Raw genomic sequence first — 14,769 nt, 5'->3', positions numbered from 1 at the left:
GAACTCAGGGCCTGAACACTGTCCCTGGCTTCTTTTTGCTCAAGGCTAGCACCGTACCACTTGAGCCACAGCACCACTTCTGGCGTTTTCCATACATGTGGTACCAGGGAATCAAACCCAGGGCTTCATGTATGCAAGCCAAGCACTCTACCACTAGGCCATATTCCCAGCCCTCGAGGCCCAATTTTTTAACTCTGAAAAGAAAACTTGTAGCTGGCTGCCTGTTGCTCACACATGTAATCCTAGCTACTCAGGAGGCTGAGATCTGAGGATCGAAGTTCAAAGCTAGCCCTGACAGAAGTCCACGAGGCTCTTATTTCCAAGTACTCACCAAAAAAAGAAGAAGAAAAAGCTGGAAGCAGAGCTGTGACTCTAATGATAGAGTACTAGTTTTGAGATGAAAAAGCTCAGGAACAGTGCCCAGGCCCTGAGTTCAAGCCAGGACACAAAAGGAAAGAAAAGGAAAGAGGGAGGGAGGGAGAGAGGGAGAGCGGAAGGAAGGAAGGAAGGAAGGGAGGGAGGGAGGGAGGGAGGGAGGGAGGGAGGGAGGAAGGAAGGAAGGAAGGAAGGAAGGAAGGAAGGAAGGAAAAGAGAAAAAGAAAAGAAACTTGCCAAGGGAAAATGTTTTCATAAAGCAACTAGGAAAGTATGTAAAAACAACATCTAATTAAACAGACTGTAAAGGAAGGAGACCAGTGGGATAAGATAGTTCAGAGAACAGGTGAGATCACCGAAGGTTGGGTGAAATCTGGGAAGAGTTTGTGTAAAGTGTAGGTTTTCACAGTTGACCCTAAGTGTGGATTTGCATGGGGGCGTAGATAGATACAGCTGCTCCACATGTTGAGAATGATGAGATCAAAGGCCTGGGCAGTGGTGAGGAGCCATAATGGACCCACAAAAAAAAGAGATGAGAGGTGATGAACATGAGTAGATATTCTAGGCTCCAAACAGAATGACAGATTCTCCTCCCTCCCAATTACCCATGAGACATTTCAGGTTGTATGCATTACCACATGTTTGTTAAAATCCCAGTGGCAATCTAACACTCTGCATTATAAAATATTGGCCTGTATTAAAAAAAATCAGGTCATGGCACAAATGCAAGACTGGGAAAGAATCTGAGAGATCGTCTCATCCCAAAACTCATCCTTTGTTTCATAGCTAACTGTAATATTTATTATTCCTCTTAAAGCAATAGACTTTTCCTTGGTCCATTATCACTATATTTATATTAAGATCCCTTATTTCCTCAGTGGTTCCAAAAGAATCCACTCCTAAAATAACTGTCAAGTAGTCACTGTGAGAATTTGTGTCTAAAGATGAATTTATATCTTGTCTTTTAGAATTTAGGGCTGGGAATATGGCCTAGTGGCAAGAGTGCTTGCTTCATATACATGAAGCCCTGGGTTCAATTCCTCTGCACCACATATATAGAAAAGGCCAGAGGCGGCACTGTGGCTCAAGTGGCAGAATGCTAGCCTTGAGCAAAAAGAAGCCAGGGACAGTGCTCAGGCCTTCAATTCAAGCTCCCAGACTGGCAAATAAATAAATAAATAAATAAATAAATAAATAAATAAATAAATAAAATAAAATAATAAGAATTTATATTGAAAGTACATAATACAATGCAAGGGTGACCATAGACCACAGCTGCCCAAAGGTGGTTTTGTTTTGTTTTGGTTTTGGTGCCAGTCCTAGGGCTTGAATGCAGAGCCTGTGTGTTGTTCCTGAGCTGTTTTTCTGAAGGCAAATGCTCTACCACTTGAATCACAGCCCCACTTCTGGCTTTTTGATGGTTAATTGGAGATGAGAATTTCACAGACTTTCTTGCCCAGAGGCTAGCTTCAAACTATTCTCAGATCTCAGCCTCCTGAATAGCCAGGTGCTATTGAGCCATTGGTACCCAGCCATTTTTAATATTGTCATACAACAAACAAACAAAAGAAGGTTAGAATGCATTTTTAGAAGCCCCAAATGGGGATAGATATAAAGCTCTTTTGGAATGATATAAGATCATCAGATTACTCTCTTGAACAGATGTGAATTTTATATGCATGACCTGAATTCCTTGATGTTTTCCAGCTTTGTGTGTCAATTATTCCAGTTGTCCTCTTTCAAAATATACACGTGTGAACAGCTTTTTCCAGAAGACTGTCGCCCTTGGGGACAGTCTCATAATTCTTCTTCCAGCTCTCTTTTCTTCTCCTGTTCACTCTTCTCTGATTCTGATTTTCTCCTGCCACCTGGATTCCAAGACTCTTCTCCCTTCACCCCCCTCCCCCACAGTGACCCCTCTGTTACTCCATTCCATGCTTCCTCTTATCCACTCATCCCAAATGACAGCGCCCTCGCTCTCCTGCTAGCCAATACCTTCCAGCCAGGTTAGTGGCAATTCTCATTGACTGAGGCAAACTCTACTCAGTGGTACCTAAACCCTATCACCTCCTGTTTGAAAAGGAGACAGGTTGATCTTACAAAAGCTCTGGCCAGGCACCAGTGGCTTAAGCCTATAATCCTAGCTACTGGAGAAGCTGAGATCTGAGGATCGTGCTTTGAGGGAATAAAATTTGTGTGACTCTTGTCTCCAAGTAACCAACAAAACACTGAAAAAGAAGTATGGTTAAAGTAGTAAAGAGCCAGCCTTTAGTGAAAAACCCCAGAGAGAGCATAACTCCCCAAGTTTGAACTCCACTACCAGCACGAAAATAAATACATAAAATTAAAAGCTCCTGGCCTTCCTCTTGATAATTCAGCACTTTCCTTCTGTGTTCTGATCCAGGAACGCAGACAATCAGACCTTTCTTGAAGTTTTTCACTTGCAGGGAGAACAGGCTAAAGGCGTGTGAGTAGGCGCTGTTTTTCTCCCAAGCTGAAACCAACTGCAAATTCCTCCTAGATGTCAAATGTCTTCAGAAACAACTTCTCCCCAAGTAGAAGTAGTCAGAAGAATAGTCAGATAAGATTCGATAAACGTAGTTAAAGATATTTAGATACAGAAGCATTTACAGATGTCAGGCAAATTTTAAAAAGTGCATCTTGGCCTGTTTCCCTTGGAAACAGAGCCTCAGCCTGTGAGTTTGAAAGTGTGGTACCAAACTTCACATTTCTAATCTGCAGCACGGAGAACCTGGCCCTCCAACTCGCTCCTCTTCTTTCCAGTATTCAGAGGTCTGAAAGTGGAGGGAGAAACACAGGCAAGTGTGTTAGGCACCTGGAATGGGGTGCCAGGACACAAACAGATTGCTTTCCTAGGCTCAAGTCCAGATAAGTTGTACAGGATTGCCAGGAACTTGCTCAGAATCCCAGAATAGCCATTCAGGAAGGACCTTGGCCTTTGCTGTCTCAGCTCATTAGAGGTGCAATGATTGGTCCATGCACCTATGGCTCCAAACAAGGCTAGCATCCAAGCTCTCCTCTCCCATACTTCTTACCTTCCTCCTTTCAAGTGCCAGCCCACCTTGCAGGCTCACTCTCAGGCCAGCCTGCCCGGAAGGCTCTGGTCAGAAGGTGCATTCAGTAGCCAGGTAGATTTTGTGGCTGGGGTCTCATTCCTTGGCGGCCAAGAAGCTGCCACCACTCCCAGTCAAGCAGAAGCTAACTCCTGGCTTTGAGTCACTCAGCCTTTCAGGGCTCTCATTCATGTGCGTCCAGGGATTTGTTTTTATTTACTTGTTTGTAATCTTGAGGAAGTGTTCCCCACTGGAGGAGGGGGCCTCTCCTCTCAAATTTGAGCTGTGACTAAAGGAAAGTTTGGGCCAGGAAGCACATTTTCCAGCAAGACTGATCTTTTTCTTTTTTCTTTTATGGAAACAAACCTTTGATTCTATCAGTTCTGGTTAAAACTGCCAACTTTGAATTCATTTCCTTGGAAGTAATGATGTGAGTACAAAAACAGCAAGCCTTCGGGAGGGAGAAAGCCAGACAGAAGTTAATTACGATGGCTTTGAGCTTTCCTTTGATTCCAGGTATTCTGTGTCCATCACAGAATACAGGAAACCATAGAGAACATAGAAATACTATTATTCCAGCCACATGGAAATTAATATGGTTAATGTTGTTTTCTTTTTAGACATTTTCCAGTGTACATAAAAAGTTGTTTAAAATGGGCCTGTCTTATTGAACTGAAGTTACAGCTTGCCTTTTCTCTTATTCAGGCTGTTTTGCCAGCAATGGCTGGATTCAGGTGACCAGGGAACACTTAACCTGAGTTCAAGAGAATGAATTTCCTATGAGGAAAAGATGTTTTTCCCAACATCGATTACACACCTGGCCCATACCCCTTTAGAACCTGGGGTGGGTTAGTAGCTGGAGCCTTGAATATCTGATTGATCTTGCCTCTATTCTGAAGGACTCTAAGTCTTCATTTATTGCAGAATTAATGAAGGGGAGGGTGAAGAAGGAAGGTTTCATTTCAGCAATACACTTGAAACTCTCAAGCACTTCATTGTTTTTTGTTTTTTGGTTTTTTTTGTAATTTATTTATTAATTAAACAATTTTTTTGACAAGGTGTTGTGCAAAAAGGGTACAGTTACATAGTAGGGCACTGTGTACATTTCTTGTGATATCTTACACCCTGTTTTTCTTTCCCTTCCCTAGGTCAGGTAGACATATATACATTGCACAATGTACCAAAAACATATACAGTAGCCACATGGCCTAAGCCAAAGAAAATTCGCCTAGGGCTTTAAATGTAATGTGGACATTAGACAATATGTCGACAATAGTCTTATATGAATGTACATACATAGCTTTTGAGCTATTGTATTCCACTGAGAGGTCAATTTTTGACCTTTATATGTTGAGTAGTTGTTTGATTTTAGTTACATAATGTTGGGTCGCTGACCCAAACCTGTGGGAAATACAATTTGACAAGAAGTTTTTGGTTTCACAGACCTGGTCTCTACTGTCTCCCCGTCACCCCATCTTAACAGTCATATATCAGGGAGATCATGCCCCCGTTGTTTTCTGTGTTCTAGGCTTGTCTCGTCAAGCACTTCATTGTTTGTATGGATGAAAAGCTGTAAGTAGTTGAGGGTCCTGGAGGTGGAGGTCTCGCCACACCCAAATGATGGAATGTGAAAAGAGCAGTATGAGAAGGCAGTAGCATCCAAAGATTAAGAATGTGAAAACTAATCACTACTGAGCCAGATGCCAGTGGCTCAGCTTGAAGCCAGCCCAAACAGGGAAGTCCATGAGACTCTTGTCTCCAATTAACCACCAAAAAGCCAAAAAGTAGAGCAGTGGCTCAAGTGGTAGAGCACCAGCCTTGAGTGAAAAAAGTGAAGGGACAGTACACAGGCCCTAATTTCAAGCCTCAGTACTTGTGCGCACACACACACACATACACACACACACACACACACACAATAATGACTATTAATATTGCCAGGTATGGTGGTACATGCCTGCAATCCTGGCATGTGGGAATTTGAGATAGGAAGAGAACTGGTTTCACGCATGCTTGAGATGCACATTAAGTTCAAGTCTCGCCTGAGCTGCATAGGGACACCCTGTCTTAACAAAAAATGAGAAATCTCTGTTTGCATTTTACATTTTCTATCTTTTAATATACTTTCAATAGCTATATTAACAGCTACATTTATGTAAGCTTAAGCACATATGCAATCTTATATATGTAGACATTATACGGTGTATGGTTTAAATGTTTTGTGTATACATAATTGAACCCAGGGTCTGGTGTACCACTCTATTCTAGCATGTTCAACCTCTTAATTTTCAATGGTTGTGTAATAGATTCCTTTGGGAACCTAAGTTATTCATTCAGTCATTCCCCAAGTGTTGGGTATTTAGGTAGCTCTAAAGCATAGAACTAACACGGTTGAGGTACTGTGAAGAAGAACAAGACTGTGAGGTGTCAAATAGATTAGAGAGTAAGATCTGAGACAGAGGCGCTCCTGAGTAGAACAAGGAGAAAGGCTCCAGTCCTGTTGTCAGACGATAAAGGAAGCCATGATTGAAAACTATTGTGTTAAACACAAACACACAGGGCTGGGAATATGGCCTAGTGGCAAGAGTACTTGCCTTGTATAAATGAAGCCCTAGGTTTGATTCCCCAGCAGCACATATATAGAAAATGGCCAGAAGTGGCGCTGTGGCTCAAATGGCAGAGTGCTAGCCTTGAGCAAAAAGAAGCCAGGGACAGTGCTCAGGCCCCGAGTCCAAGACCCAGGACTGGCAAAAAAAAAAAAAAACACACACACACACAACTTACCAGAAACTGGGTGCTGGTGGCTCCAGCCTATAATACTAGAAGAGGGACACTTGAAGGATCACAATTGGAGGCCAGCCCAGGCAAAATAGTTCGAGAATCCATCTCCAATTAACCAGCAAAAAGCAGGACTGGTAACACGGCTCAAGTGGTAGAAAAGAAAGGGAATGAGAATCAGTGAGAGAAGAGACACACCGAGAGATTGTTGGGAGCTCAGGAAGGAAGAGAGCTTCAAGAATAAAATCCACACTATTAAGAACAACAGGCAACCATGCCCAGGACAAGCCACTGAAAAGTGAATTGTAGCCTTCAGAACAAAAAACCACAGTGATTCATACCTGTAATCCTAGGCACTCGGGAGGTTGAGATTGGGAGGATTTCAATTCCAGGTAGAAAAGCATCTTAACGGAAGGAAAGTGGGTGTGATGGCATGTGCCTCTTATCCCAGCCACTAGGAACCTTAAAATAGGAGACCCAAGCTTAGGTGTGTGCCCAAGCAAGAACCAAGACCTGACAAAAATAACCAGTGCAAAATAGAATTCTAGGGCACCTGCCTAACAAACAGGAGACCCTAAATCCAGTGTCACAAAAAGAACAAGACCAATTCACTAGTGGTGTGTCCCTACATCAGCGTGAAAGGCATTGAGGAGGGAGTGGATGGCAGCTGGTTTAGAACCTTTGGTGGCCAAAGAAAGAGTGGGGATGCTAACACACACAGGCTCCTTCTATGGAGCTGCCCAGAAATTACAATGCCATGTTACCCTGAAAGATTACTATTAAGAAAAAAAATTCCTTTTCCTTTTTAGAACCTTCAAAGGAATACTTAATTATAAGGGGAAAATCTTTTTTCAGGAGATGGTGGAGGAAACCAAACTGAACAGCCAAGAGGACAAGAATGATGGGGGAAACCCAGGAAAAGAGAACACAGAGCTTGGTGCATCAGGTTTGTTTCATTGCACACTTCTTTTAAAGCAAAGGGACATTTTTCCTACTCAACCAACCAGAGGATAGAGGTTTGGCTCTGTAAGTGATGGGGCTGTGCTGCCACCTAGAGGCTTTATGAGGAAATTCCTGCCAAAGCATTAATGCTGTAAAATCAGCCCAGCACCGACCCCCCCGCCCCTTTCTATTCTGTTCTATATTATCTCTTGAAAAACTGTCTTCATCTCCATAAAAAAGGTACTGTCTTCCATAAATGTGTTATCTCTTTAAAACGTGTCTCTATCCTCATAATAAAAAGGTATTTTCTTCCAGAAATGATTCTAAAAGGTCTTGACACACTGTAACAATAGATAAGACATACATCGTGTGTGTGTGTGTGTGTGTGTGTGTGTGTGCGATTAGCAAAAATAACAGCATATGTGTTCCCAAGCTAGCCCCCAACATTTCAGTATACCCCATCCCTGGTGACTTGTCCATCCCCTAAAGCATGCCTAGTTCTTTTTATGTCAGAAGAGCTGGCTTTCAGTGGGCTCAACATCCCAGGCCCACAATCTTTAGCACATTCCAGTGAAGAAAATGTCATGTTAAAAAGGCTAAACTAGGCTGCCATTCAGTCATGGCGGCAGACATGATCTCTAATCTACCCTAGTTGCCTTAACTGTGATTCAGATGTCTCTGCTGAAGACCTTGCCCCAGTAAGGGGGGTTCTTTGATGGGATTTATTTCAGTGCTTATTAAAATATCCAGAAAGAGTCTGGAGGATTCCAGCAACTTAGGCTCATTGCTACCCAGCCCCACACAGTAATCGAGCTTCTGATGGGGGAAGGGACACATGGGCTCAATGTCTTTGTGACCATACCAAAAACAAACAAACAAACAAAAAAACACTGGTTCTTTCTATGATTTGCTTTCCTATCTTTCTGACTGCATGCAACGTGCTTTCAGAGCCACAGCATTTTACTACAACTGTGACTCGATGTAGCCCAACAGTGGCCTTTGTGGAGTTTTCCTCCAACCCTCAGCTGAAAAATGATGTGCCAGAAGAAGAAAAAGACCAGAAAAAGCCAGAAAATGAAATGGGTGGAAAAGTGGAGCTGGTGCTGTCACACAAGGTAAGTTAAATGCCTTGGTTTTTATGGTCTCATACTGCAGCTGCTGTGACAGTGACTAACAATTGAGGTTTCTTTTTCCCTCATCTTTTCCCTCACCTCTAGTCTATGCTCTCTCTATGAGACAAATAAATTATATTTTCATTGTAAAAAAAAAAGAAGAAGAAAAGTTAAATATAGTGAGGCATCAGTGGCTCATACCCACCTGTATTTCCAGCTACTCCAGAGGCTGAGATCTGAGGATAGCATTTCAAAGTCAGACTGGACAGGAAAATCTATGAAATTCTTAAATCCAGTAAGTTAATCCCCCCCCCCGCAAAAAAAAAAGTTGGAGGTAGAACTCTGTGTCAAGTGATAGAGCACTAGCTTTGAGAAAATGGGAAGGGAAAGGGAATCAGAAACAGCAGGACAAAGAATGAACTAATGCAACAATGATCTTCAGTAGACACTATGTTGGAAATGAACTTTACAACTTTGGAGGGAGGAGAGTGGGGAGTGGTAAGCAGGAGAAAATGAGCGAGGGGGTAACAATGCTTAAAAACAAATGTATTATATGAAACCAACCCAGTGGGCTGGGAATATGGCCTAGTGGTAGAGTGCTTGCCTTGAAACCAACCCAGATGCCCCTCAGTAGATGAGTGGATCAAGACAATATGGTGCATATACACAATAGAATTCTATGCCTCTATCAGAAAGAATGACATTGGCCTATTTGTAAGGAAATGGAAGGACTTGGAAAAAAACATACTAAGTGAAGTGAGCCAGACCCAAAGAAACATAGACTATGGTTTCCCTCATCAGGAATAATTAGTACACGTCTAGGATAATCCTAGCAGAAGATCACAATAGCTCAATAGCTATATACATATGAACACATAAGATGATGCTAAGTGAAATGAACTCCAAGTTATGGAAAGAAATGGTTTATCATTGTTGTTATTATTTTCAACATACCATGTGAAATTATACCTTTTTCTTTTCTCTTTCTTCCCCATGGTTTTACCTCTGATATCACTGTAACTGATTTTGGTGCCCTGGATATTGTATATATGTGTATTGGAACTAGGGAAAGGAAGGGGAATATCAAAATGGAGAGACAAAGGATAAAAGACAAACAAATGCAACAGCAATACACACAAAACTGTCAACCAACTGTACAACTCATAGGGAGAGGGAAATGGGGAGGGGGAAGGCAGGGAGGGGGGAAATGAGGGAGGAGGTAACAAGTTTGATAAGAAATATACTCACTGCCTTACGTATGACACTGTAACCCCTCTGTACATCACTTTGACAATAAAGAAATATATAAATATAAAAAAAACAAGGAATGTACTGGGCTTAGAATGTGGCTTTAGTGGTAGAGTGCTTGCCTAACATGCACTAAGCTGTGGGTTCAATTCCTAAGCACCACATTAACAGAAAAAGTCGGAAATGGTGCTGTGGTTCAAGTAGTAGAATGCTAGCCTTGAGCAAAAAGAAGCCAAGGACAGTGTTCAAGCCCTGAGTCCAAGCCCCAGGACTGGCAAAAATAAATAAATAAATTTACTAGTTACTTTTGTAACTAAACCTTCCCTCCCCCACCCCCACCCTCCATTCATAGCCTTTACAATAAAGAAAGAAAGAGTTCCCAGGTCATGAGTTCAAGTCCCAGAACTGGCGCACACACACACACACACACACGCACACACACACTTAAATGTAGAAAGAAATACATACATGTCATGACATGTCATAAATATATCAAGTATATACTATAAAATGTATCCATTTTGTAAGAATGTAATGCCATTAAAATTAAAATGTAACTTAAGTATAAATTTAAAAGCCTCGAAATTAGGCTTCAGTCTACTGTGTGTAATCTTGCTTTCTTATTTTTGACCTGCCAGGTTACTAATATTCTCTTTTCATTGTTAACCAGCTTTTAGCAATGGTACTTCTGATGTCACTGGATATGAATAACAGAATACTTAGAAGTAGTTCTTCTGATATAATGGATTTTAAGGTCTTTTTAGGAAGTGGTGCCGTGGCTCAAGTGGTGGAGCATTAGCCTTGGCTGAAGAGCTCAGGGATAGCCCTGAGTTCAAGCACCACAACTGACAAAAAGGGAGAGAGAGAGAGAGAGACAGACAGACAGACAGACAGAGAGGGTGTCTAAAGTCTTTTTAGCTTTTTTTCTTTCGTGTGTGTGTGTGTGTGTGTGTGTGTATGTGAAAATGGAACTAGGTAAATTGAGGGACTGGGTGAAAGAGGTGATATTTATTAAGATTCATTGTACTCACACACTGACATGTTGAATTGAAACCTGTTTGTACAACTACTTAAGGATTAAATAAATAAATTCAAAAGAAAACACTAGAGAAGAAAACTGGAAAACAATTATAATACCAAGAACCTTTCAGAGCAATAAATTTGAATCCTTGGAGACAGGCCCCAAGAATCTGTAATTTTTAAAGCTCCCACATAAGAGGCCACCAAGATGGAAAACCACAGTCTGTCAAAAACTGTGGCAAATGATAGGTGGTAAAATTCCCAACTAAAGAGCTCAGGGACAGCTCCCAGGATCCCCAGGTCAAGCCCCATGACCAACAATAAAATAAAATAAAATAATCAGTCCTACATTTGGACTTGACTTTGAAGTAAAAATTGTACCAGTTAGTTGAAATTCATCTGTAAGTTCCTGAGCAATTTTTTCTGTGCCAGGCACCGGAGACATTCACCCCTGAATACCACGTAGCCCCCAGCCTTGCAGAGCTAAGAATGATAGGTCATTGGCAGCACCTGTAAAATGCCTGATGCCTTGATGCGTGGTGGGTGTTTCAGACTCTGGCTGTTTACACAAAGAATTGGAGAATGGTCTAGAGGTATAAAGGCGAATTAAAGCATACATCACACAGTAGGTTAGGGGCAATTTCCCACCTTCTCCAGGTTTGCCTTATCCAAAATATATTTGCTACCTTTAATATCCTTACAAATGAATTTTTTCACTTATATCCAAAATGAAAGGAAAATGCCTTAGTATTCCTATCTTACAGGAATAATACTTTTATCAAAGAAGTTGACTACCATCCTAGAAAGTATAGTTGGTGTTCCTGATCTGTCCACCCTTCTCTGTGTCACAGCTGCCTTCAGACAGCTCCATCTATACCACTATGGGAAAACGTGGTTTTAGGCGCACTCAAGTTTACTTTTTTTTTTTTAATTGCTTGATTGATTGGTTCGGTGAGTGGGTGGGTACATTATTTAAAAATTTCTTGCTATGGACCCTTTGGCTATCTAGCAAACATTACCCACAGATGAATATTTTTAAAGCATAAAATGAAATATACAGGAGTTGCGGAGTTATCCCTGCTATCATACGTAGTCCCAAACTCCATTCTTGGACTGCAGATTCAGAAGCCCTGTTAGTTGATTAGCAGATGGAGCCCAGCATCTCCACCGGCACCATATGACTTTCTCCTCTTCCGCCCCGCCCTCCAGTAGTTAATTCTTACATCACAGTGCTCACAGTGGATACAATAACTTTTATTTTCTGATTTCACTTGAAGCTATTACTCTCGTAAAACAATCTTCCAGGCCAGCAAGCTGACTTTTCCTTATAGCATTCTGAGCATTTTGCTGACCATTCATTTTTCATTTATCTGAAATATATTTTTGTCAGCCTCCACCATGGAAGAAATAATATCCATAAGGTGAGAGTTGTCAACTTAGGAAGACCAGACCTTAGCTTTTCTACATGTCTCAGGTTGAAGTTCCTTCGGACATCTGGTTGACCTCAGTGATGCAGAATGAGGTGGTTGACTATCTTTTCTTCAGGATTCTTTTAGGATTGAATATATTATTGATAAGTGAAAATGAAATCCTACAGAAATCCTATCATTAATCTATCCTCAGAACCAAATAATATCTCATATTCGGATGAAATAAATGCTCCACAATCCTCATACATATGTAGGTCATGAATTTTCATATTAATCTATTGGGAACACAGCCATCACCCAGGATGAAATCAGAATGAAGTCCTGCAAGCAGCTCAGGACATGAGCAAAAACAAAATGCTTCTCATTCAGACTCAGGCTCGGAGATTATTCTTACTTTATATGTTGTTTCAGTAAATTTAGGCAGTTGATTAAACATCATCAGGAGGGTGCTTCCACTGAAGACCATTGGAGGAGGGAAAAACAAATATCATTCCATAGCCAGACAAGAAACATCCATTTAAAAAGAAGAAAGAAATATAATTTTTTATAAAGCAAACATAAGAATTTTTAAAGCTAGCAATTAGGGAATCATTTGCCACAAGGACAAGTTGTCTAGCATACTTCCCTAAGGCCATCTGTGCTTAGCACTGTTTAATGATAGCTATTTGTGCTAGTGCTGCTTTGACAACAGGCAGAGTCACTGTTAGTTCTTACATAAGAGTCATCAAGGTGGGTACAACTGATTTGCTGATTTCACTTGAAATGATTACCTTTGTAAAACAACACGCTTTTCATAAGTTTATGAGGGTGGCGTAGGACCCTGAGCATTGTGTCCGTTACATGATGGTATCACTGTAACGCTTATTACTTACAGACTAAGGTGGGTTTTGTTTTTTAACATTATCTTATCTGGAACATCTCATTTCCTGACATGATAATTTAGTATTGTATGGGGCCAGAAACAGAATATGTGGTTGGCTAATAAACAGAAGAGAGAGTGACAAAGAATTCCAAAGATGAAATCCTATCTTCTGAATTTTGAAGAAAGGGATCATGTGGGTTTTTTTATGGTCTTGTTTTATTTCTCTGAAAAACTTACCTTTCTGTGAATATAAACAAGCATGAAAGAGTTTTAGGGAAAGAACAACAAGAAAAAGTTCATGGGAACATTAGGTGTTTGCATTTGTTGACTTCTTAAAGTCTACCTTCGGTTGCATTTGTTCATGAACAATACATAATAACATTTATGTCTGGTGTCTGTGGTCCAGGTGGCAAAGCCAAAATCTCCAGAACCAGAAGCAACCTTGACGTTTCCGTATCTGGATAAGATGCCTGAAACCAACCAACTACACTTGCCAAATCTTAATTCTCAAGGTGAGCAGAAGGAAATGCTTTAGCTCTATGTATTTGTCTGGGCCCATTGGTGTAAGTATTCTGTTTTAAAGGATGGCTACACCCCTTAAGTTAATGCTTTCTTAGCCATGGTATTTGCAGAGTCCATGATGGTTGAATTAGGAATTTCAGAATGGAAAGATGAGGGTGAATTCTGTATGTGGACAAGCAAGTTCCTACCGCTAAGGCCTCTGGGTCTGCCATGGACTATGGAGACACAAGAGGGTCTGTATAAGGATTTGAGACCTTAAAATATTTTTGTATTCACTCCAAAGCATAAAAAGATAATTTAATTTTTAAGAAATCAGTAAGACTTTTTAAAGTTTATAATCAATAGTATGCCAACTCTATTGTCGATTTGAGTTTTCATAAAATATTCATGTTTGTCGTTTCCATGACCCCATGAATGTGCCCAAGCTCTGGGTTTGGGACCTGCCAGACCAGGTTTGCTTCTATAGATCTGGAAGCTGGTGTGGTAGACTCAGGGAACATAACTGTGCAAACTGCTGACTTTAAGAACTGATTTATTTAAATGGTGGCTCAAAGACATAGTAAATAGCTATATAAAATAACAATAATACTTGTTTGGAGTGTATAAAGCTCCTGTATTTCCAGAAGCAAGAGGTAACCTTAGAAGACATGATTTGGCTGGGCACCTGTGGCTCACACCTGTAATCCAAGCTACTCAAGAGGCTGAGATCTGAAGATCATTGTTCAAAGCCAGCCCAGGCAGAAAAGTCCACTGAGACTCTCATCTCCAATTAAGCACCAAAAAAGCTGAAAGTAGAGCTGTGACTCAAGTGGTAGAGTGCTAGCCTTGGGCAAAAAAGCTCAGGGACAACACTCAGGCCCAGAGTTCTAACCCCAGGACTGGCACACACACCCACATACCCCAAAAAAGACATGATTTGTCTTTGAGGAAAGGATGATTGCAAGTCATGTATGAGTCTTTGTCCAGATATAAGAAGTCAGTATACATCTAAACGACCTTGAAGCCTAGCCTCAAATCCTAGGGAACTATATGGTCAGGAAAAGAATCCTGGAGCCATATCTAGAAATTTTTTTCTCCCCCATTTGGGGTGAAGATGATTAGTAGGATTTGAACTCAGGACCTCCTGCTTGCTAGACAGTCACTTAATGAAAGACCCGAGTTACCCCTCCAGCCCTTTCAAAAGTAGAGTATTGCATTTTTGCCTGGGCCTAGCCTCAAGTACTCGGCCTCCTGGCTAGTCCTCCAGTGTACCTGGGGATACAGACATGAATCATAGCATATGGTTTACTGAGATTGGTTTTCCTAACTTTTTGCTTTTTCTGGCCTTGAACTGTGATTCTCCCAACTTCCACCTCTCCAGTAGCCAGAATTACAGGGGTGAGCCACTGCAACTAGCATCTCTCTTA

At 41.2% G+C, this 14,769-nt stretch overlaps 1 protein-coding gene across 16 annotated transcripts in view; it reads left to right on the top strand.

Moving 5' to 3' along the window:
- The window catches only part of Limch1 (LIM and calponin homology domains 1), a 294,059-nt gene that overhangs the window by 252,223 nt on the left and 27,067 nt on the right, over positions 1 to 14,769 (top strand). For all 16 annotated transcript variants that reach the window (XM_048364831.1, XM_048364840.1, XM_048364830.1 and 13 more), the window contains 3 exons: positions 7,083 to 7,173; positions 8,118 to 8,284; positions 13,248 to 13,353. In XM_048364831.1, the coding sequence (XP_048220788.1) occupies positions 7,083 to 7,173; positions 8,118 to 8,284; positions 13,248 to 13,353 (364 nt within the window). The remainder of the gene's footprint in view (positions 1 to 7,082; positions 7,174 to 8,117; positions 8,285 to 13,247; positions 13,354 to 14,769) is intronic.

The sequence above is a fragment of the Perognathus longimembris genome, chromosome 16 (genome assembly GCF_023159225.1).
Source record: "Perognathus longimembris pacificus isolate PPM17 chromosome 16, ASM2315922v1, whole genome shotgun sequence".
In the NCBI taxonomy this organism is placed as follows: domain Eukaryota; kingdom Metazoa; phylum Chordata; class Mammalia; order Rodentia; family Heteromyidae; genus Perognathus; species Perognathus longimembris.
This window is presented reverse-complemented; position numbering and strand designations above follow the sequence as displayed.